At 26.6% G+C, this 26,044-nt stretch overlaps 1 protein-coding gene across 5 annotated transcripts in view; it reads right to left on the bottom strand.

The window, feature by feature from the left end:
• LOC119606760 (antifreeze protein Maxi-like) overlaps positions 1-26,044 on the bottom strand; it is a 51,766-nt gene that overhangs the window by 17,194 nt on the left and 8,528 nt on the right. For all 5 annotated transcript variants that reach the window (XM_037960330.1, XM_037960329.1, XM_037960327.1 and 2 more), the window contains 2 exons: positions 21,573-21,593; positions 6,628-7,084 (listed from right to left, as the gene is read on the bottom strand). In XM_037960330.1, coding sequence (XP_037816258.1) covers positions 6,628-7,064 — 437 coding nt within the window. In that variant the 5' untranslated portion in view covers positions 7,065-7,084; positions 21,573-21,593. The remainder of the gene's footprint in view (positions 1-6,627; positions 7,085-21,572; positions 21,594-26,044) is intronic.

Consider the following 26,044-nt stretch of genomic DNA (forward strand, 5'->3'; position numbering starts at 1 on the left):
CAGATATTCATTAATATCGAATCATATTAAAAGTTTTCGGATTATGGAGGAAAGTTTATCAAGAAGTTTTTCATAAACAAGATGAATATCAATATTATAAAGATAATGTAATAAATTAAAACTGCTCTCATAGATTAGTAATTCGTCGGAGAAAGGAGAGGCGTTTGTGAACCATGTAGCACAAAAGGTTTCTCGTCGATTGCTGAAGGATATTTGAATATCTAGTTCCATTAAGTTGCATTAGAACAAGATCTGTTGAAAGCAGTCGCAATTCAGACCCGAATTAACGGCGGTCCACAGATTTGCGTCTCACACTGGCATCATTATTACTCCATATTACGTTTTGACTGTTAGAGGCTGTAAAATACTTGCATTATACCCTGGTAAAGACAATGTAAACTCATTGAAACTCTAGAACTTCTAACTGGTGGAATTCCATTAAAAACTCAGGTTCTTATATGAAGATATGGGGCGTCCAGAAGATTTTCTTCGAACCATCGTATAACACACTGGTGTTTCGGTTATGTGACTCAAACATTATTCTAAAATAAAAATAATTTTGTTGAAGGCAAATTTCGTAAATCTGGAAATTAAAACTATGATCAATTGACATCGATATATGTAGAAGAGTAGTGGAATATTGGGTCTAAGGAATTGTTCACTGGTTTCGCGCTTGTTGTATTCAATATGAAAAGATGGAGTCTGACATCTTAATTTAATATAATTTTTTCTTCAGTCTTGCTTTTCGCATAGGGAACTGAACTAGAACTTAACTAGAACTGAACTAGAACTGAACCAGAACTGAAGTAGAACTGAACTAGAACTGAACTAGAACTGAACTAGAACTGAACTAGAACTGAACTAGAACTGAACTAGAACTGAACTAGAACTGAACTAGAACTGAACTAGAACTGAACTAGAACTGAACTAGAACTGAACTAGAACTGAACTAGAACTGAACTAGAACTGAACTAGAACTGAACTAGAACTGAACTAGAACTGAACTAGAACTGAACTAGAACTGAACTAGAACTGAACTAGAACTGAACTAGAACTGAACTAGAACTGAACTAGAACTGAACTAGAACTGAACTAGAACTGAACTAGAACTGAACTAGAACTGAACTAGAACTGAACTAGAACTGAACTAGAACTGAACTAGAACTGAACTAGAACTGAACTAGAACTGAACTAGAACTGAACTAGAACTGAACTAGAACTGAACTAGAACTGAACTAGAACTGAACTAGAACTGAACTAGAACTGAACTAGAACTGAACTAGAACTGAACTAGAACTGAACTAGAACTGAACTAGAACTGAACTAGAACTGAACTAGAACAGAACTGAACTAGAACTGAACTAGAACTGAACTAGACTGAACTAGAACTGAACTAGAACTGAACTAGAACTGAACTAGAACTGAACTAGAACTGAACTAGAACTGAACTAGAACTGAACTAGAACTGAACTAGAACTGAACTAGAACTGAACTAGAACTGAACTAGAACTGAACTAGAACTGAACTAGAACTGAACTAGAACTGAACTAGAACTGAACTAGAACTGAACTAGAACTGAACTAGAACTGAACTAGAACTGAACTAGAACTGAACTAGAACTGAACTAGAACTGAACTAGAACTGAACTAGAACTGAACTAGAACTGAACTAGAACTGAACTAGAACTGAACTAGAACTGAACTGACTGAACTAGAACTGAACTAGAACTGAACTAGAACTGAACTAGACTACTGAACTAGAACTGAACTAGAACTGAACTAGATCTGAACTAGAACTGAACTAGAACTGAACTAGAACTGAACTAGAACTGAACTAGAACTGAACTAGAACTTAACTAGAACTTAACTAGAACTGAACTAGAACTGAATTAGAATTGAACTAGAACTGAACTAGAACTGAACTAGAACTGACCTAGAACTGAACTAGAACTGAACTAGAACTGAACTAGAACTGAACTAGAACTGAACTTGAACTAGAACTATAACCAATTACATATGTCTCTGGTTTCATATTCGAGATCTTAACAAACTTTATTTCCAACAGCTTCTCTCACTCTCCCTGAAAATCCTATAACTCTTAATATCTAACTCAAGATCGATAAGTATGTAAAACTCTGTTCTATTCTCATCCATCGAATAATAAAAAAGATCATTAAAAATTATAACTTAAAATATTAAAAACATTCTAAAAGTATAAAATAAATGCAACTAGAGCGAAGCTGCATGAGACATGAGAGCATAATTTATAGAAAATCGAATACGAGGCCTTTGTAATAACTCACTGATTTTCTTTGGGCGTAAACTAGTGAATTAGCATTAAAAACTTAATTGACAGGTGTTTTAAAAGAGATTAAAGGCTTTAAAATCAATTAAAATATATAAAAAATAATTTATATAACTGAGAGAAAAAAAGAAAACCTTAAAACCGCAATAAATTAAAAAAATAGAAATAAATATAAACAAAAATTTACAAAAACAAAAATAGTAGAGTATAAAACTAAAAATTTCAAAACAAAATGTTTGTTGTTTATAAACATACACTGACATGCGCCTAAAAGTATGCAAAAATATTTATTCAAAATAGAAAACAAAAACCAAAAATAAATAAAAATTTTGCTGTTCCAAAAAAAATTTAAAATTTTTTATAATTTTTATACACAAACAAGAAGGCCATCATCAGCATTCATATTTAGTTTTTAAGAAAATTCTCTTGTATTTTTTTTGTTCTTTTATAAATTATATTCTATTTTTAGGTGTTTTCTTATTTTAAATCATAGAAAGAGCGAGAAAATTTTAACATGCATACGGTGGGTCCCCAAGAAAAATAAATTGAAAATTTTTACACACACACAAAGTAACTTGTCGTTTCTGTTGCCAATAATTAATGTAAAAGAGAAAAATTATAAAAAAAATTAACAATATTACAGCTATTTACAAAAACAATATTATTTTGTCATTATCATTATCAATCAATCAGTATAAATTTTGTTTAAATATGTAGATATGTTTGTACGATATGTTGTATTATTTATTAATAGTTTAAGCCTAAAAAGATGCTTTAGTACAAATGTAGATAATAATTGTATGGTTGGTAACTAAGCTAAACAAATTATTGTTGTTTATATTGAGATATAATCGAAATTATTATAGTTTTTTTTTTTTTTAATTATAAGGGTGTTAAAAGTTTATTTTTTTAAAAAAGGGGAGCGGTGAGCTTTAGTGACTTTATATTTTATGTAACAATACGTAGTTCTAGAACCCCTTTTTTTATAAAATTCAAAAATTCGTTTACCAAACATGCTTTCTGATAGAAAAAACACACATACACACAAAAACCTTTGTAAAATTATTAATTTTTTTATATATATATATATATGATCGCTTTCAATAACCAAACTATATTTACTGGTAATTTTTTCAAATTATTATTTTTTTATAACAAAAAGCTATTATTAAATTTTTTTTAAATGCAGTAATATTTGAGAGAAAAAAATTAATGGTTATTTTGTTTTTAGCATTGAAAATGTGCTAAATATTAAATTACATTGAAAAAAAGAACCCAAAAACATTTCTTTTTAAAGACTACAAAACAAATAAATATTAGTAAAGCAAACTACAAACTAAAAAAAAATTAAAAATGTTAGTAGAGAGAGAAAATGTAAAGTTTTTGTTTTTTTGGCGGGAGGCATTTTTTTATTATTTAATATAAAAAGGATGAAATTTATTTTAATTCATAAACAACTGTTTGATCTTAGACTTGAACCACTCTTTTTATATCACTGATCTTAATTTAGCCTAGACTCAAGCCTTAAACTCTTAACCCTATTTTTCGTATCAGAGACTTGTCATTACGATTTTACATATTTTTTCTAAGCATTTATACGAATGGAGCTTCGGTGGTAACCGAGGACTAGAAGATTTGATCTTCATAAGAATAAAATCGTGATACTCATGTGCAAGACTAGACTATAGGCTAGACTATAGAGCAGACTATAGACTAAACTACAGCCTAGCCTAAACTATAGACTTAACTATAGACTAAACTATAGACTAAATTATAGACTAAACTATAGACTAGACTATACTCTATACTATACTCTATACTATAGACTAGACTTTAGACTATAGTATAGACTAGACTATATACTATATTATAGACTTTATTATAGACTAGAATATAGACTAGACTATAGACTAGACTAGACTAAAGACTACACTATAGACTAGACTATAGACTAGACTATAGACTAGACTATAGACTAGACTATAGACTAGACTATAGACTAGACTATAGACTAGACTATAGACTAGACTATAGACTAGACTATAGACTAGACTATAGACTAGACTATAGACTAGACTATAGACTAGACTATAGACTAGACTATAGACTAGACTATAGACTAGACTATAGACTAGACTATAGACTAGACTATAGACTAGACTATAGACTAGACTATAGACTAGACTATAGACTAGACTATAGACTAGACTATAGACTAGACTATAGACTAGACTATAGACTAGACTATAGACTAGACTATAGACTAGACTAGACTATAGACTAGACTAGACAGACTATAGACTAGACTATAGACTAGACTATAGACTAGACTATAGACTAGACTATAGACTACACTATAGACTAGACTATAGACTAGACTAGACTATAGACTACACTATAGACTAGACTATAGACTAGACTATAGACTAGACTATAGACTAGACTATAGACTAGACTATAGACTAGACTATAGACTAGACTAGACTATAGACTAGACTATAGACTAGACTATAGTCTAGACTATAGACTAGACTATAGACTAGACTATAGACTAGACTAGACTATATACTAGATTATAGACTAGACTATAGACTAGATTATAGACTAGACTATAGACTAGATTATAGACTAGACTATAGACTAGATTATAGACTAGACTATAGACTAGACTATAGACTAGACTATAGACTAGACTATAGACTAGACTATAGACTAGACTATAGACTAGACTATAGACTAGACTATAGACTAGACTATAGACTAGACCATAGACTAGACTATAGACTAGACTATAGACTAGACTATAGACTAGACTATAGACTAGACTATAGACTAGACTATAGACTAGACTATAGACTACACTAGACTATAGACTAGACTATAGACTAGACTATAGATTAGACTATAGACTATACTATAGACTAGACTATAGACTAGACTATAGACTAGACTATAGACTAGACTATAGACTAGACTATAGACTAGACTATAGACTAGACTATAGACTAGACTATAGACTAGACTATAGACTAGACTATAGACTAGACTATAGACTAGACTATAGACTAGACTATAGACTAGACTATAGACTAGACTATAGACTAGACTATAGACTAGACTATAGACTAGACTATAGACTAGACTATAGACTAGACTATAGACTAGACTATAGACTAGACTATAGACTAGACTATAGACTAGACTATAGACTAGACTATAGACTAGACTATAGACTAGACTATAGACTAGACTATAGACTAGACTATAGACTAGACTATAGACTAGACTATAGACTAGACTAAACTTACGATATACAGAGATTATGAAAGTCCAAAAAATGTCTTAAAGCGGACATCTCGAGTTTGGTAGTCGAGAAATCGGTCCAATTTCCTACAAATTTTGTGGTATTAAAAGGTTAAAAACCGGACTAGACTATAGACTAGTCTTACGTTATACAGAGATTATTAAAGTCGAAGTTTGGTAGTCGAGAAATCGGTCCGATTTCTAACAAATTTTGTGGTATTAAAAGGCTAAAAACAGGAGAAGACTTGCTCAAGTCTTTCGATCCGATGAAGATCTTGTTATTTTCTATTTCAAGAGATAAGACTGTTGAGATTGGACATTGACTGGTCAGGACTTCTTCAAGCCAATTAGTGCGAAGGATTCTCTGTATAGACAGACTTATAAAAGGAATATCAGAGTAATGAATCTTGTTATGTTCTTAATTAAGTGATAAGACTGTTGAGGTTGGATATTGCTGAAGGCGAAAATCGATTAAGAGGTATTGAAAAACTGAAATAGGAAGTAATGTTGTTAAAGTAGTCGTGTCATACAAATACTAATCAATACGTGATCAAATAACTCGAAAACTTTTGGCAAATTCTCGAATCGTCCAGGGACATGGTGTTATATGCTACACCCGATTAACGGATTTCAAATCTATTTATAAGTGTTATTATAATCAAACTTTTAGTATTATCCTTGAAAGAAGTGATCTATAGTTTAAATATATAGAAATTACGTTCTGAAAACTTTGTATTTTTTCCTAAAAATCTTAAAGTTTTTCCATAGTCTCAGAACTAAAACAGTTGTAAACTTTAAAATGACCTTTACTATATTACAAAATTTCATTACAAACTGTGGTCATTACAGAAAAAAAGTTTAAATTTCATTTCCTATTTCCCTTTCATTCCAACACCAAAAAAGAAAAACTTTACATATTCCTCCATTTTCTTTTGCATGTTTTTTTTTTGTTGTTCATTTAAATGTTTCAAATAGTTTTTCTTTTTTTTTTTAATTTGTTGAATAAATGCAATTACTTACGGTGCATATCCATGCAATGTGGTACCAGCTGCCGCGGCATTAGCAGCTGCTGCATTGGCAGCTGCAGCCATTGAGGCGGCTGTGGGTTGAGCTGGTGGAGCGGTGGAAAGACGTGCTGCATACGCTACGGCAGCAGCCGAAGGAGCTGTCTGTGCTGTGGCCGTTTGAGCGAGGCTTTGTAATTGTTGTTGGGCACTGGGTTGCATGGCGGCGGCTGCAGCAGCATTTGCTGCATTAGCATTAGATTGTGCCTGTAGGGCCTGTTGTAAACCCAAGTGTTGTTGTTGCTGTTGGTGCTGCTGGTGGGCAGCCACGGCGGCGACTGCAGCTGCATGACGTTGTTGCTGTTGTTGAGCGGCTACAGCAGCAGCTAAAGCTGGATTGAAGGGAGCACCAACGACACCGACATGTCCACGTTGTATGGCCACACCGCGCATAGCAGCAGCGGCTACAGCAGCTATTTTAAGTGTTTTCAATTTTATTGTTTATATATTTCCGTTTCCGTTTAACATTGTTGTCGTGGTATTGATGGTGCAGTGTAAGTGTATTTTATGTGTGGGTGAGCGTACACATTTTTTAAATTAGGATTTTTTTTAATCGTTACAACAATAAACAAAGATTTTCATCACAAAATTTCATTCGACAATAATTAAAAAGTTTTTTTTTTTTTTTTAAAACACATTTAGTGGGTTTTATAATTTAATTAATTCATTAATTTAATTGTTTTTGTTGTTTTTATTATGTTGTAGGCCACATTTGAAATGTATGTGTTTGAGGTGTTTTGTTGTTGATTTTTATCAAGTTTTTAAGATTTTTTTTTTTAGGCAAAAACAATGTCATAGATATTTCAAGTATAAAATGGAAAGAAAAGAAAAAAAGAGAACATAAAATGCATGCGGTTAGTTTTATATAGTATATTTCAATTCTTTTTTTTTTTGTATAATATATAAAACTTCTAAAGTAAATATGTTATGTAAATAATAATAATAATAAAAAACTTCTTCCTAGCAACTAGACCTTTTGTTCTGTAAATAATGATTTTTATTTAAAGAAATATTTACATGTATAAAATTTCATAAGTTTTTTTTTTTTTTTGGTTTCAATTTTAGAGAAATACATACATACATACTTAATTAAACACACAGAGAATTCCATAGAAAAACACAATACTTTTGTTAAACAAAAGAAGAACGAAATTAAACATTCTACTAAAAACTATCAATATATAAACCAGCAACATTTTTTCTAAAAAGATATCTTTCTAAAACTTTAATAGGTTAAAAATTTCTTTAAAAAAATCTTGCTGGTTTATTTTGCAAATTTTATTTGAATATAATTTCCTGAAAAAGGATTTTTATTTTGTTATAAATTTCATAAGAAAACATGTAATTTTTTTTTATAAAAACTTTGTAACAAGCACATACATACATATATTTTAAATATTTTCTAAATATTCTTAAAATTTGTATAAAAACTAGAAACATTTATTATAAAAAAGGATGCTATTTTACTTTAGTTTTCTAAATTAATGATTGCTAATTTAAAAAAAAAATACGTATATAAAATAAATTTTTTAAAACTAAAGTTTTTTATATAAAGTTTTATGCAATAAATAAATATAAACATGAAATATTTGCATACTTTTAGGAGTTTTAATATTTTAAATAATGTAGCCTATAGTTAAGGATGATTTTATATTTTCAAAATATCTATAGGTCCAAAATTGTTTAAAATTTTTGATATCTAATGTATCAGATGTATTTTACTAGTTACGGTTGAACTTAGAAGCTGAAGGTACGTACACACCTATCAAATATTTGAGGTAAATTATACACTAGTTTCTCGATGAAATTCTGTATAAATAACTTCAATGTTAAAGAATAGGTCCATATTTATCTTTGCCCCCATATAAGCACTCTTTTAGAAGAACACTTCTTTAGTCAGCAATTTGTTCAAATATTTCGGAATTGAGGTAAAAAATAACTTAAATGTTTTATTATTAAAAATAATCCTCATTTTTACCACAATCACTGATGTAGGGTATCATATGGTTGATCAAAACCGACTATATATTCTTATTTGTTTTTATAATGAATTTTAATTGAATTTTTGGTCTCAAGTCTGGTAAGTTGTAGGGTCAAAGGTCAACTTTTCAAATATTATTATTATATTTTTTTTTATACTAAACTATATTCTTCATGAAATTTTTTAAAAATAAGACCTTTAGTCTTTTCAAGGTTATTTTTTTGAAGTGCTCAAAACACTTCAGGGCCAAAGGTCAAATTTTTGAAACCTAATTATCTGTTTTTATAAAAAGTTGAAGAATTATTATAACCAATTTGTTTATAATTCTTTAATATTTTCATATAATCAAATCTTAACGAAACTTTAGAAAAGACAAATAATCCCTTTGTTTTACATGGGGTCAAAAAAGGACCAATTTCTTTCTATATGAAAACTATAGGTGTTTGAAAGCCTTTTTAAGATACAATTTAAATGAAAATTAAACCGTTTGTGGCCAAAAGCAAAGGTCAAAGGTCAAATTATTATATATTGAGATTTTTTAATAAAATATTGAAGAATTATTATTTATTTATTAACACGATTGAATAAAACTTTGGAGAATTATTACATGAGTTTTTAAAATAAAATTTTACGAAAAATTAACTCTTTGCTTTACTTAAAGTCAAAATAGGGCCAAAGGTCAAATCATTAAATTTTGAGAATTTTTTATATAAAATGTTGCAAAATTATTATTCATTTGTTCTAAAGATTTAATAAATCTTTGGAGAAATGTTACATGAGCTTACTAAATTAAATTTTACGAAAAATTAAGCCTTTGCTTTACATAAAGTCAAAATTAGGTCAAAGGTCAAATTTTGAGTTTTTTTATATAAAATGTTGCAGAATTATTATTCATTTGTTCTGAAGTTTGAACATTTCAAATTTAAATTTTACTAATTTTACTAAGAATTAACTCTTTGCTTTACATAAGGTCAATTCAGGGTCAAAGGTCAAAATGTTAAATATTGAGATTTTTTCATAAAATTTTACAGAATTGTTATTGATTTGCTATCAAGATTGAATAAAACTTCAAAGAAATATTCTTAAAATTATATAAATAAATAAAAATAAATAAATAAATAATGTCTAAATAGGGTCAAACGGTCAAATATTCAGATTTTTCATATAATGTAACAGAATTGTTATTCGTTTGTTCTGAAGATTGAATAAAACTTTGGAGAAATTTTACACGAGTTGTCAAAATTTAATTTTACGAAAAATTAACCTTTTTCTTCGCATAAGGTCAAATTAGGGTCAAAGGTCAAATTAAATATTGAGATTTTTTTTATAATGTTTTGAAGAATTATTATTTATTTCTTATCAAGATTGTATAAAACTTTGGATAAATCTTATATACGTTTTCAAAATTAAATTTTACGATAACATAACCCTTTGCTTTATATGGAATCTAAATAGGCCCAATTTGTTTTGAAAAGACTAAAAACCATTATTATCTTTTAAAATATATATCAAATTAACATTTTTTGAAAGTAAAGAGAAATTGCATTGTATTTTCTTTAGGTATTTGGTAGAAAAAAGGGTTAATTTTCTTATTTTACTTTTCAGTCTCATTTGAAGTTTTATAAAAATTCAGTAATAAGTAATAATGTTTAATAGTTTTATTTTTGACAGCGACCTTAAAAGGGTTAATATTTCTTGAAGTGAAATAGTTGCAAACAAATCATTACAAACAAATAAGAAATGCTTTGAAAAAATGTCATCAATATTGAGGACAGGTCGTGAAAGGGTTAATACCTTTCAATTATACACGCTTTTAATCGATTTCAAAAACCACAACTATTTGAATACCAATTAAAAATATTCAAATTACTAACATTTATATTAATTTTTGCAAAGATTAATGTAAATATAACGATAATTATAATCATTTTTATATTTATATTTAAATATGTTCATACAAAATAACATTTATTTTCCATTAATGACAAAAATAACCATAAATAGTCGTCAACTAACAATAACATACAAATTTATTTAAATGATTTTTAAAATGCTGTTAAATAAAAATTAATTTGTAGTTAAAATGAAAATACTAAAAATTTAAAAAAACAATTCTAACATAAACTATAATAAATGACAAAAATAATATAAAAAATTTTTGCATATCATATGCTGCTCAATACGTTTGTGTGTGTATTTATAATCACATTTAGTTGCAAGTAATTTATTTAGTAAAACTAATTACTATTAAATACATTATTAAATATTGCCCTAAAATAAAACCACAATATAATATTAATATTTAATAAAAAAGCTTAAAAAATTTACTATTGTTTTTTATCTCTATGAGTATTAACTATTTATAATTAATGAAGGAATATATTTTATTGTGATTTTCAGAAAAAAAAAATATGATATATTTTTCTCACAACAAATTGTTATTATATTTGTTGTAATAGTAAATTAAACATATTAAAAACTAATCAGTGATAAAGTAAATGTTTGTCATTGCTATTATTTAAAATGAATAACTAATTATGTAATTAGTTTTTTTTAATAATTATTGTGGTTTAATTTCAATTGAATTTGAAAAATAGAACAAAACGGAAAAAAAACTTTGACAAATTTAAATAAATGAATGTTTTTTTTGTTGTTTTAAGTATAATTTTTAAATTGTAATAAATATGAATTTAAATTTGATTAACGAGCATAAGAAAGAAATTGTTCAAGTTAAAAAATAATTATAAAAATTACACTGTTTTACTTTTGCTTCGGGGATGGTTTTTCAACAATTATTTTTTACTGCTTAAAGTAAAAACTTTTGATTCGCATCAGATCCTTCAAAATTTTTGACCAGTTCCGGAAGGAGTACAGTTTCTAACGAGAACACGTGTAACTTTAACGAAATCGGACTATTTACCTTTCAGAAATATATTTCTCATTTTCCCATTGATTGAGTCCGGTATGAAGTCGAGTGCTTTACGAGAACACCTGCCCTGTTGGAATAATTCACGGTGGTCTTTTTCAACCACTGGTTGAGCTTTTGTGATGACTCACCACTTCCCCATTGTGTTTCTTACGGACGGATGAGATCCGTACAACCCTACATTTATTCTGTATCATATACAACTCATTTCCAAGGCTTAGTCCCCAGTCACTCCTCTTAGGAGTATCTGTTGTCAGCACCGAACTTATCCCGAAATATAGATTCACCGTGCATCTGTCTTTTAACCGAATCTTACTCTTCCCGCGAATCTTGGTTAAAACCACAGTCACTATGTGAATCCCGAAGGAACCTCAACCAACTGACCAGTCAAGACAAGTCTTGGGGGCAATTGACCACCCGTAGTACCAAATTGTGGTTCTCTAGTTAGACCCCATGTCAAATCATTCCAAGGACTAGCCGAGGAGTGAAATAACATCACCAGTTTATAGTCCCGGCAGACTAGAGGTACTGGTAGCACCTCTTTAACCCGGGATTTCATCATATGCCTGGGGGGTGTCTGGCATGTCTGCGAGATCCGAATTTTGAATGATTCTATCAGATATGCGTTCGGGAAGAACGCTATTTAAAATCAGCAAAAGTGATATTTTTGGTACTTTTACCTTCTACAAAAGGTACTTTTGGAATTTTCTATAATATTGAACCTATAAACATAAAATTAAGCATGTAGGTTCAGGTGTAAATGAGATCCTTATTAGATCTTCAAAAGGTACCTTTTGAATTTTCTTGGTACCTTTTCGTTCTTCAAAAGATAGCTTTTGAATTTTCTATAGTATTGAACATAGAAACATGAAATTAAGCAATTAAGCCCGGAGTAAGTGAGAACCAATAAAGGGGATTTTTTGGTACTTTCTCGTTCTTGAAAAGGCACTTTTTGAATTTTCTATAATATTGAACCTTAAGACATGAAATTAGGCAGATCTCGGAGTAATTTAGAACATATGAAAAGGGACTTTTTGGTAGTTTTTCCTTCATCAAAGGGAACTTTTTCAATTTTCTATAATATTGAACCCTGACACATGAAATTAAGCATTCTACATTTCATGCCAGGAGTAAGTGAGAACCAACAAAAGGGGACATTTTAGAAAAGGATATAGGAAATGATTTTTGGTACTTTTTTCATTCTATGACTGGTACTTTTTGGTTTTTATGCACTTTTAATGAAAATCTGTAGGAAAGGATTATTGGTACTTTTTCGTCCTATGGATTGGTACTTTTTGTTTTTTTTTTTGCCCACACGCGACACCCTGATTGAATGAAAATCTATAAAAGGACACTTTCTGTTACTTTTTTAATGGTGAAGGGTAAAAAAGACTATTACTTGTTTGAAAATAAATTCGGCAAAAGCCAGCCTTCCTTCTTACTAGTACTTTGTGGCAAATTAGTACTTTTTGAACCATCTAAATATGTGGTCCCGTCTAATGTACATACAGGCAAAATGCCATTTTTTGCCATATATGTTGAAAAATTTAAACCATTGTCATTATCTCTACTTATCTCATCATTTAATCATAATTAGGGATGTCATTTGTAATACTTTAGCATATTAATAATTAGGGTTATCATTGTTCCATAATGACCTTATGATGATTTTTTCTCTTCTGGCAGACGTTGAGAAAAAACAAAGCACAGTTTTTGAATTATGACGGTTTATGTAAAAAAAAAAATTCATTTGGGAAAAACAACAAAATGTTTGGGAGGACAGAAGGAATGTTTGCTATTTACAGTAAGTGGCGAAATATGTACATTGCTTCATATATGAAGGAAGAGAGCTAAAGTTATAGATATTTCCATTTAGAGTTATATTAACAGTTAGAAAATTAAAAGCATTTTTACTTTTTTAGGATTTATTTACTGTAGAATTGGTATAAATTTAACATATTTTCACTCTATTAGATCTTCAAGGCTCCCTAAATTTAACATTGAAAATATTTAAAAAAAATTTTGCAACAAAGTGTACACTTCCTTTTATAACATACTGTATGTAAATCAACACAGATAGGCCAACATATACATATGTATTTATCCTTACATAAATAATAAACATAAATAAAATAAACATACATACATATGTATGTTAAAGGATATTAAAATATATGTATATGTATGTGTAGGCTAATGAATGCAGTATTCAATTAGTAACATTTAGCCCTGGATAATTTGTCAGAAGAAAAATTACACAAAAGGATGTTTAAAAACACACACAGACATAAACAAACCAACATACAGACATGCTTTTTGTAAAAAAAAAAAAATTATGAAAAACAAAAGAAATCTTAAGACATTTATCAAAATTATTATTATATGTTTTAAATTATATGGAAAATTACATACACTTAAAAGACACACTTTAATAAGTTGAATAATTTCTTTTAAAATATTAGAAATAATGCCTAAAAGCATGCTTTTAAATTAAAAATTGTGTGAAAAACATAAATAAGAATATTTTGTTTAATTTATGAAAATAATAAATTAAAACAAACAAAAAATTGATTTTTTTTTGAAAAAGTAATGTACAATAATAAAAAAACCAACAAAAATGTTTTAATAAAGATTCAGGGGGAGGGGGGGTCAAATATACTGTAATAGGTTTAAAAATGCTACTAAATTTTGTATTTAACTAAAATGTTTCTTTAGTTTTTTATTTTTATAATATATAAAAATACCTTAATATTTTATATATTTAAAAATACTTGCACATAACATTTTATAAATATTTTGTAAAAAATATATTACATTAAATTAGTAATAAAATTCAAATCGATCATATCACATCACCAGTTTTTGTTTAAAAAAAGTTAAGAACAACTAATTAACCATCCTTTTTTTAATTCAAAATTTTGTTTAAGTTTCTTTCCAAAAAAAAAAAATGCACAAAACATTAATTATAATTTATAAATAACTAGCTAATTTTTTCGAGTGTATGACAATTTTACATTTTTTCTGTAAATTCAATTTTTTTTTATGAATTGTGCTTTTAAGCCTCTCTTTTCCCTCATTTTTTTTTTAAAGGGATTTTACAGCATTTAAATACCTTCGCCTTTGTGCTGCTGGACGTGGTGCTAAGACAATAGGGGCGGGTGCTGGTGCTAAAGTGGTAGCGTTGGCTGCTGTCGCCCCAGCTGGTACGGGCGTTATAGGTGTGGCACCAATAGGTGCCCCCAAAAATGGCCATGTAGCCACTGGCAGGCGATAACCTTGATAATATAATTATTGTTGTTTCATGTTTAATAATGATTGTTTTTGAGGCTTTAATGATACTTAATTTAGTTTAATTTTAAATTTAATATAAATGTTAATTAAATTGAACAAATATAAACATAAAACCAAATTAATTACAAAAGTATGGAAGTTATAAATTAAATAATTGAAATAATGCACAAATTAAATCCCAAGATCATTAAAAATATCTTTAAGTCTATATAAAAGTCTTTTTTGAAGATTTTAAAGCAACATTCAATCGGTTCGTAGGACCAATTTCATGCAAAATATCAAATAATAAACTTTTTTTTTTAATTATTACAAATCTTTTCTAAACAACGGTTCAAAGTTCAAGATTTAGTTTATTTAAATTTCTGCGTAAAAATATAACTTTATGATTTGGAATGTGTTAAATTTTACAAAATATAATATTTGGAGAAGTTGAAACCTATTTCAACTGTTTTTTAATAAGCAGGCTCGAAGGACCCATAATTTAATACAAGCAATTAAATGTTGAACTTTTTAAGTCTTTAGTCAATAGTTACTGATGACGTAAAGATTATTAACTAATAACTGACATTAACTGACTTTTAACATATCAAACTGTCAAAATAACTTTAAATACAATTTGGTCATATTTTAGTTTAACTGATTGCTATCAATAAAGTCACGCTAACTAAATAAAACAAGCAAGAGTTCTATATTCGACTGTGCCGAATCTTATATACCCTTCACTATGATGTGTTAAACAAAAAAAAACGAGTTTTATTACAAAAAACTCAAAAAATAACATTTGTAAAACGAAAATGTACCAGAAAGCCCCCTTTTATAGAGTTTCATTTAAACAGGGTTCAGCTTGAGTGCATAAAAAGTACCAGTCATAGAACGAAAAAGTACCATAAATCCTTTCCTACAGATTTTCATTAACTTAGGTCTCTTAATGTTTAATTTTACGCGTCTAGGTTCAATATTATAGAAAATTCAAAAAGTACCTTTTGAAGTAGGAAAAAGTACCAAAAAGTCCCCTTTTATTTGTTTTTATTTACTCCGGATTCTCTCTATATGTTAAATTTCATGTTTCTAGATTCAATATTATAGAAAATTCAAAAAGTACTTTTTGAAAAAGGAAAAACTACCAAAAAGTCCCATTTAATAGGACTGCGGAAGCTACATTCTTAATTTCTCGTTTCTAGGCAATAGCAATACACAGCTTCATTCGTAACGTATTCCTCAGCTTTGTTTTTATATTTTTGACTCAGCATGCACCAGAAATCTAAATTGTTGATGAAAATTTCAGAGGTTGTCTTGAATTTTTGTTCATATCTCCTTTATTTATGAACCGATTTTGCTGATTTTAAATAGGAAACTTGGATTTTTGTTGATATCTCCTTTATTTATGAAGCGATTTTGCTGAGTTTAAATAGGAAACTTCTCGACAGCATGTTTGATAGAATTGTTGAAGATTTGGGTCCCAAAAATATTTGGGGTCCTCAGAAAATTAATTGCAACAAACATACAGACGGACGAACAGATAGACAGACAGACGGACATAGCTTAATCGACTTAATCGACCGCTATCTATAAGGATCACCAAGGTTAAGGGTATCAAAATTAACATGCTTAGACCTGGTCCATACTAGGAAACTTTTGTTGAGAAACTTTTTCTTAATTCTCTTTTGAAGTTTCCTTAATGTCCACACATAGAAACTTTTGTTTCAGAAACTACGTATTAATTGCATTGATTTGTTGTTGTACGAATGAGAAGAATAACAAAACAAAACAAGTTTCCGAGTACGAGAAACTCCGTACCGCGAGAGATATGAATGATATTCTTTCTCTTTCTCTCTCACGTAAAATCAAAAGTTTCCCAAAAAAAGAGTCCTAGTGTGGACCGGCAGTTACACAACAAAATAAAAAGGTGACCGAAAAATGTAGTACCAAAACGTTTCTCAAACATAGTTATCAAATTTTCGAAATAAATTGATAGAAGCTATAGTGGATGACAGATTTGAAATTTTCTGATTAATGGTGAAATACCGATTCGTTTGGTATACGAAACTATCCGCTTCGATATCTCTCAATTTTCCAATTCATGGGGGTTTTAAGTCTTGATGTCGTGCTAATAGGTTACAGATTCCGAGAGAAATATGACTACGACAGATTTTCGCAAAAAACATCGCCCTCTTATTTCTTTTCTTTTAGGTTTTTGAGTCCAGATTTCTCCTAAATAAATCTCGATTTCCCGTCAATACATCAGAGATTCTGCGAAAAAACAAAATGCGAGAACTTTTCGTCATAACGATTACAAAGATTATTCACTTGAGAATGATCTCAAAATATCGCGCATTTGGATAATTTGATACCACTTAAAAGTGCGCAAATTTAACTTATGTCTTAAATCGTTCGGATCGTTAAGTCTTAATCGTGGAAATCAGTACGATTGAATGACCGCGATCATTGCAACAACGAAAATTGTGTCATTTGATGGTACAGTCCTAAACCTACCCCTAGCTACCGACTGCCCAGGTGACTAGCTATTTTAACGTGTTCTTGTCCTACAAGGAAGTTAATCGTCACCACATAGAGTACGAAGAGACAGACAAAAAGCTTAAGTTTGTTTTTAAGTGTCCACTCTTTCTTTTACCAAGACTACATCCAACCAGGTAATAAGATGTTAGTGGAAATCACTGTCTTTTTCGGATGCATTGACTCTTTGTCGAACTGCTGGGTACTTATAAGTAATGAAATAAATTCTTCTATACTGTTTCGTAAATAGAATGTACTGCTTCATTAATAAAATGAAAAGGGAAATAATGCACTCTTAACAACACAGGAGATCCAACTCGTATGAGGATATAGTGATCTTACGGTAATAGAATCGAAAAAAGTTTATAGTATATTTTATTACAAACGATATTAAATGATTTGTATGCAAAAATTAATTCTTTTAACCGCTTTTTTACAATGTAATTAACAGAATGATAAAAAAAAATCAATCAATAAACATCATTAAAAAATTAACTTTAGTATTTTATATAAATTTTTTTCAATCTTTCAATCAATATTTAAATTAAAAAAATATTATACAATCATTAAGCCTGTTAAAATGCTTGTTTCATAATAATAATAGTTTATTTAAAAAAAAACAAAAAAAATGTTATTGTTAATGTTAACTCAAACCTGGGCCATTATTAATTGTTTACAACTATTTTGCAATATTTTTGTTATTTACTCTTTGATTGGGTAGGAAGTTAAATTAAAAACAACATAAATATGTTAATCAGTTGCAGATATTTTTCTATATATTATTATAGATTTTTTTTATATAAAATAATAATAATAAATACGTATTAACAATCATTGAACCAAACATTAAACAATTACAATTTGAATGTTAATACTCATTAAAAAAAGAGGTTATATTTTATTTAAAATGCTACAAATTCAATTCAATTATTTTATATCTTTTTCGAAATCAAGGCACAATGTCAGTCACAATAGTTATTTAAGTTGATATATAATTGTTCATTTGACACTAGGTTATAGTTTTATTGTAATTATAACCTTTACGCAAAAGTTAAGTTATAATAAGAACAAAATAAAATTTAATTCAATTATAGACAAATTTAAAAGAAAAAAAATTTTAGAAAATTTTCAGTGATTACTTTCATTTCTAGCAATAAATAGGAAAAAATTATAAAAAAAATCCATTCACTTTATTAGTTTCTTTTTCAAACCACAACATAAACTGTTTAAGTTTTTAACCAATTTTTTTCTTTGGTTATTGCTTACAAAAATTCATAGTTAATTTAACCAAACAAACAAAAATTTTATATACTTTTTTTGTTTAAAGGGGGGTGGATTTCACAAACTATTGATTGCATTGCTTCATTAAAGTAAGTAAACAGTTATTAATCAAACAGGGACCACCTACCACAAATAATCAAAATAATCTTTAGTACTTTAGCGTAAACAAAATCCTCGATTAAAGAATAATACAAATTCAAAGGAAAACTATAGAAAGAAGAAAGAAAGTATAACATACAATTAGGAGAGTTGGTGGGGAAAGTAGAAAGTTTTAAAGAAAAAGTTTGTTATTACAAAAAGTAAATTATAAGAGAAACAAATATTAAAGAAAATGAAAAAGTTTTTTTTTTTTTGAAAAGCATAATTTCCTTAGAAAATTGTATAAAAAAGTATTAAAAGGGATATTGAATCAATAAACTTTATACATTTAAGTTTATAAAGGTTTAAAATTGTGTGTTTTTTTAGAATTCTAAAATAGTTATTAAATTTCTTAAATTTAACTTATAGTCTATAAATAAGTATATTTCTTAATTAAAGTAATATTTTAGTTTTATTGCAGTGTTTTTATCTTAATAAACTTTAGCATACCTTGAAGCTTTTACAGTTTAAACAAAATTAAGCATACCTTTAGGTGCTTTAAAGTATATTTGTTACTTTATAACTCAACTTATTTAACTAAACCATACTAGATGTTTTTTGAATAAAGATCTAAAATTTCGAAATATCTGGTCCTATTGGAGGCAAAAGTTTACATGGGAGTAGTCAAGGATTATTTGAGTTTTTAAAATTTAATATAAATCCTTCAGTTTCCCCATAGTGCGATGCGTTACATACATTTTGGAAATTTTGGACTTAGAAGAACAAAATTATATATAAATGCAGGGGCTTTATTGGAATCTAAGGCAACCTATGCAAGTCCAGAAGGTTAAAATGTTCTACAAATAATCTTTATTAATAAATTATGTTTGATATTTAACATGGTTAATATCGGTCTACGTTTCGAGCTAGTCTTAATACAACTGGCTCCCGAAATTCAGCTTTGTTTGATAATTAAAACGGTTAATATAGGTCTACGATTCGACCTGGGCCCCGGAATTCAGTTTAAACTGTCTGTAATATTTCGACCAATCGTAAGTTAGGTTTTAATTATAATACAAAGTATTACAAAATATTGAGCCACATTTGAGCCTAGACCCCATTTAAGGTTACAGAAATCATATTGCAAAATATGACGAAAATCGGACTACAGTTGACCTCAGCCCCCATATAAATTTATTGAAATTTTTCTATAAAAAAGAAAAATTATTGATAATTTTCTATAAAAAAGAAAATTTGTTGAAATTTTCTATAAAAAGAAAATTCGTTGAAAATTTTCTATGAAAAGAAGATTTTTTGAAAATTTTCTATAAAAAAGAAAATTTATTGAAAATTTTCTATAAAAATGAAAATTTATTGAAAATTTTCTATAAAAAGAAAATTTGTTGAAAGTTTTCTATTCATCGAAAATTTTCTATAAAAAGAAAATTCATCGAAAATTTTCTATAAAAAGAAAATTCATCGAAAATTTTCTATAAAAAGAAAATTCATCGAAAATTTTCTATAAAAAGAAAATTTATCGAAAATTTTCTATAAAAAGAAAATTTATCGAAAATTTTCTATAAAAAGAAAATTTATCGAAAATTTTCTATAAAAAGAAAATTTATCGAAAATTTTCTATAAAAAGAAAATTTATCGAAAATTTTCTATAAAAAGAAAATTTATCGAAAATTATCTATAAAAAGAAAATTTATCGAAAATTATCTATAAAAAGAAAATTTATCGAAAATTATCTATAAAAAGAAAATTTATCGAAAATTTTCTATAAAAAGAAAATTTATCGAAAATTATCTATAAAAAGAAAATTTATCGGAAATTTTCTATAAAAAGAAAATTTATCGGAAATTTTCTATAAAAAGAAAATTTATAGAAAATTTTCTATAAAAAGAAAATGTACCGAAAATTTTCTATAAAATGAAAATGTATCGAAAATTTTCTCTAAAAAGAAAATGTATTGAAAATTTTCTATAAAAAGAAAATTTATCGAAAATTTTTTATATAAAGAAAATTTATTGAAAATTTTCAATAAAAAGAAAATTTATGAAAATTTTTCTATAAAAAGAAAATTTATTGAAATTTTTCTATAAAAAAAGGAAAATTTATGGAAATTGTTCTATAAAAGAAAATTTATTGAAATTTATCAATAAGAAGATTTCAATAAAAGATTTTCAATAAAATTTTATCAAAAATTTTTTACAAAAAGAAAATTTTATTAAAAATATTCTATAAAAAGATACATTTTTAAAAAATTTTCTATAAAAAGTAAATGTTATCAAAAATTTTCGAAAAATTTTTAAAGAAAAATTTTTAATAAATTTTCTTTTTATAGAAAATTTTCAGTAAATTTTCATTTTATAGAAAATTTTCAGTAAATTTTCATTTTATAGAAAATTACGAAACTCACAATCGGTAACAACATACAACATCTTATGAATTTAATTCAAAATTAAGTCTTTCTTATATATAAAACTATTTTAATATTACTTAAATACATATTTATTACAAAAATATTTTATAAACATTAAATTTTGTTAATAAAATTTTATGTTTTTTATGGAAATCAGTTTTAAAACAATACTTTTCTATAGCATGAAACTAATAAATGTAAATATTTCATTAACAAAAATCACAATTATACACGATATTATAATAAAACAAAACCAAAAAATCTTGTTGAAATAATTATAAAAAAAATAAAATTTTATATTAAAAGCTTTTAAATGTATGGTTTTTAAAAACATACTTTTATAACAAATAGCATAAAATAATTAAAACAATTTAGCACAGAGAAAAATATGCAAACAACACTTACCTTCAGGCCATTGTACACAAACTGTTGTTGTGAAATGTATAACAAGTTGAGTTGATTTGAATTTTGAATTCATGAATGATGAGTTTACAATAAAAATTAGGCGTTGACAGGCATCGATATCAGGCGTATATATTAAAGCACGATAGTAGTAGATCATAAAAAAATAAAGGAAAAAATATATATTTTTTGTTAGAATTATGTAATAGCAATAATTATTAAAGTTAAATTATAAATATTTTTTGGACACATATGTATACAAATGTGTGGAACTAAGGCCAGTTGTCGAAACAGCTTAAAACGGATTTTGAATACATACATAACACGCTTTAAACTGCTTCCCAATAAAGTCTTAGTGTTAGATATTTTAAAATTATTATTTTTTTGTTGTTTGATTTTGTTTTATAAGGTTTAATATTATGTTTTTTGTAAATTGACAATCATGCTGTGTTTAACATTATATCATGCGATTTCAAGTTACACAAGACATTTTAGAATAATTTTATTTGATTAATTTGTTTTTTTTTAAAATTGTTGTTTAAATTTTTTAAGATACTAAGTATTTCTCAAAAAGTAGACATTGATGTAGGCTATAGAAAAAAAAAAAAAAAACAAAATTGCCCCAAATAGTCCGAAATTTCGAACGAAATTATATTTTGGTCTCAATCTTAACAATTTCACACAAAATTCGTGATATAGAAACTGTTTCCCAGAACTGCTCCAGAAAATTTTCTATTAAAAAAAAGTTTCAGGAACAATCTGTATAAAAAAGAAAGTTTCTATAAAAAGTAAATTTATCGACAATTTTTTATGATAAAGAGAATGTATCCAAAACTTTTTATTAAAAAGAAAATTTATCGAATTTTTTTTTTTATTTAAAAGAAAATTTTCTATAAGAAAATTTATCGAAATTTTTCTATAATAAGAAAATTTATCGAAATTTTTCTATAATAAGAAAATTTATCGAAATTTTTCTATAAAAAGAAAATTTATCGAAATTTTTCTATAATAAGAAAATTTATCGAAATTTTTCTATAATAAGAAAATTTATCGAAATTTTTCTATAATAAGAAAATTTATCGAAATTTTTCTATAATAAGAAAATTTATCGAAATTTTTCTATAATAAGAAAATTTATCGAAATTTTTCTATAATAAGAAAATTTATCGAAAATTTTCTATAATAAGAAAATTTATCGAAAATTTTCTATAATAAGAAAATTTATCGAAAATTTTCTATAATAAGAAAATTTATCGAAAATTTTCTATAATAAGAAAATTTATCGAAAATTTTCTATAATAAGAAAATTTATCGAAAATTTTCTATAATAAGAAAATTTATCGACAATTTTCTATAATAAGAAAATTTATCGACAGTTTTCTATAATAAGAAAATTTATCGACAATTTTCTATAATAAGAAAATTTATCGAAAATTTTCTATAATAAGAAAATTTATCGAAAATTTTCTATAATAAGAAAATTTATCGAAAATTTTCTATATTAAGAAAATTTATCGAAAATTTTCTATAATAAGAAAATTTATCGAAAATTTTCTATAATAAGAAAATTTATCGAAAATTTTCTATAATAAGAAAATTTATCGAAAATTTTCTATAATAAGAAAATTTATTGAAAATTTTCTATAATAAGAAAATTTATTGAAAATTTTCTATAAGAAGAAAATTTATTGAAAATTTTCTATAAGAAGAAAATTTATTGAAAATTTTCTATAAGAAGAAAATTTATTGAAAATTTTCTATAAAAAGAAAATCTATTGAAAATTTTCTATAAAAAGAAAATGTATTGAAAATTTTCTATAAAAAGAAAATCTATTGAAAATTTTCTATAAAAAAGAAATCTATTGAAAATTTTCTATATAAAGAAAATTTATCGAAAATTTTCTATAAAAAGAAAATTTATCGAAAAAAAATATATAAAAAGAAAATTTATTGAAAAAAAATATATAAAAAGAAAATTTATTGAAAAAAAATATATAAAAAGAAAATTTATTGAAAAAAAATATATAAAAAGAAAATTTATTGAAAATTTTCTATAAAAAGAAAATTTATTGAAAATTTTCTATAAAAAGAAAATTTATTGAAAATTTTCTATAAAAAGAAAATTTATTGAAAATTTTCTATAAAAAGAAAATTTATTGAAAATTTTCTATAAAAAGAAAATTTATTGAAAATTTTCTATAAAAAGAAAATTTATTGAAAATTTTCTATAAAAAGAAAATTTATTGAAAATTTTCTATAAAAAGAAAATTTATTGAAAATTTTCTATAAAAAGAAAATTTCCCTTCATCCTGTAGAAGTTTATCAGCCCGGTTTGCGTTAAGACCACTACATAATAATCATAAACAAGGTATTATAACCACCGTAATAATGGAGAATATTTAAATCAGATTAAAGCGATGACACAATAAGTAATATACTACAACTACATAATACGATATCATAACTTTATAATCAGTAGTGGGTAATTTTGCAAATCCTTCGAAAGAAGTAAAAAGTAATTTTGATGTCCAGTTTCACTATGCTAAATAACACATAAGAAATTTGTTTCGTAAACAATTATAAAACTAAAATTACCTATGTATGTGTGTTGCCCATTACTGCACTTTGTCTTCTCCTTAATCTCCTATTGAACTTTAGTCATTTATACACATTTCTCCTATAAAAATATTTACTTTATCGTCTAAAGTTGAATAACTTACACCGAATGTTTATTTAGTAAGAAAAGTATTGATGATTCCTCCATAAAAATTAAGTAAATAAGAATATTTATAGAATAAGAATATAAATGGCAATATTTTTTTTTTGCAATAAAAATCGATTGGCTCTACTTGACTGGAAAACAAAAATAAAGTATTTAACCAGGGATATATAAACATAAACAGTACACATGTGTGGCCTCTAAATGCAATAATTTTTACTAAAATGTGAATTTATTACTTAAAATTATTGTTCTTTTTTATACGACAGCACTTTTCTAAAGTTATAGGTAAAAGAAGAAGATGAAGAAGAACAACAAAAAAGTACTTAACTTAAAACTTAAACTGAATAAACTACTGTCATTTATCTCTGAAATGAAGCTAAATACAAAGTAGAGAATGTAAAGTAAAAACAACTGTTGGGGTATTAAATACACAAAAAAAGGTGCACATCCTGCATTAGACATTAAAAAAAAGATGTAAAAGACACATAGATTTTATTTAGTTAAACAGTAGATACTTGATAAAAGGTACACTTTTTATAACATATCATTTTTTCCTTTTTTACTTAACTATAGCTTTAGAAATGGTAATAGTTTTTCTTTACTTAAACTATTTAGTTTTGTTTTATTTAATTCTTATTATCGAGAGTCTACTGTACTTCCTTATATATTTAAATCTGTATGCTCTTACCGCTTTTAAAGTGTAGGTGGGTATCTATGTAGTCACTACCATTATTGCACATAAACTTAGACATGTGTGTTCAAGTACTTTTAAGAGATTTGAAAAAAGAAGTAGTATTTATTTAAGAGGCTTTTCAATATATGTACCTAACTCAAGTAAATATATGTATGTAGATTAGAGTGCTCCAAAAAAACGAAGTTGCGAATTTTGCCCGTCCCCCCCTCTAGAATTGTTCTATGGGTTGTAAAACTATGTCATACAAAAAATTAGGCTGATAGGATAACGTTAACAGGTGCCGCAACGGCACTAAAGTTTCCAAGTGCATTTACAAGGGGAAAAAATCGATTTTTTCAGTTTTTGCTAAAATTTTGCCACTTAATAATAAACTTTACAATGTATTGTGATGGAATCGCAATGTACACATAATAAGCTTTTCGGAAAGATATAAAACACAAAAATTGGTTGAAAATTTTTAAAGTTATTGCAAATTCCCCAGGCCATTAACGTGTCTCACAGCACATGAATTCGAAATGTGACAAAAAAATTAAAATTTTTTAGGACATATTGTAAAAAAACCATTTTGTTACTTAAAATATACTAAAAATTACTTGAATACTAGCTTTTGTCCTTATACGATAACGCAAACTTGTTCTCAGCTATGGTCAAAAAAGTTTGATTTTTTCAACGGCCGTTTCAAATCTCCAATTTCAGTTTTTTTGAAACTTTGTTAAACAAATTTTAAAATTTTTAGAAGATCTCATAGGAATTTATGGACAATAGATAAGGGAATAAAACGGTAAAAAATTAGATCAATAATTCTTACAGTTTAGCTGTACCTGCGATTTGAACTCGGCGGATTTCGGGAAAATCGCATTTTTTTGTAATATATTAGAGAATACGTATTAATTTTTTACTGTTGTACATTTTAAACAAAGTATTTTCAGAGTATTATAGACCAGATAATATAAAATATATATTCCAAGTTTTATTTAATTCGGACATTCTTAACCCATAAAATGTGGAGTTCAAAGGTCAAATTTTGCTATATTTGGGAATTCTCAGTGTACCATATCG

Source organism: Lucilia sericata, unplaced genomic scaffold (assembly GCF_015586225.1).
Source record: "Lucilia sericata isolate MDLA Ls3-8-SP2 unplaced genomic scaffold, ASM1558622v1 Contig000620F_arrow, whole genome shotgun sequence".
NCBI lineage: Eukaryota > Metazoa > Arthropoda > Insecta > Diptera > Calliphoridae > Lucilia > Lucilia sericata.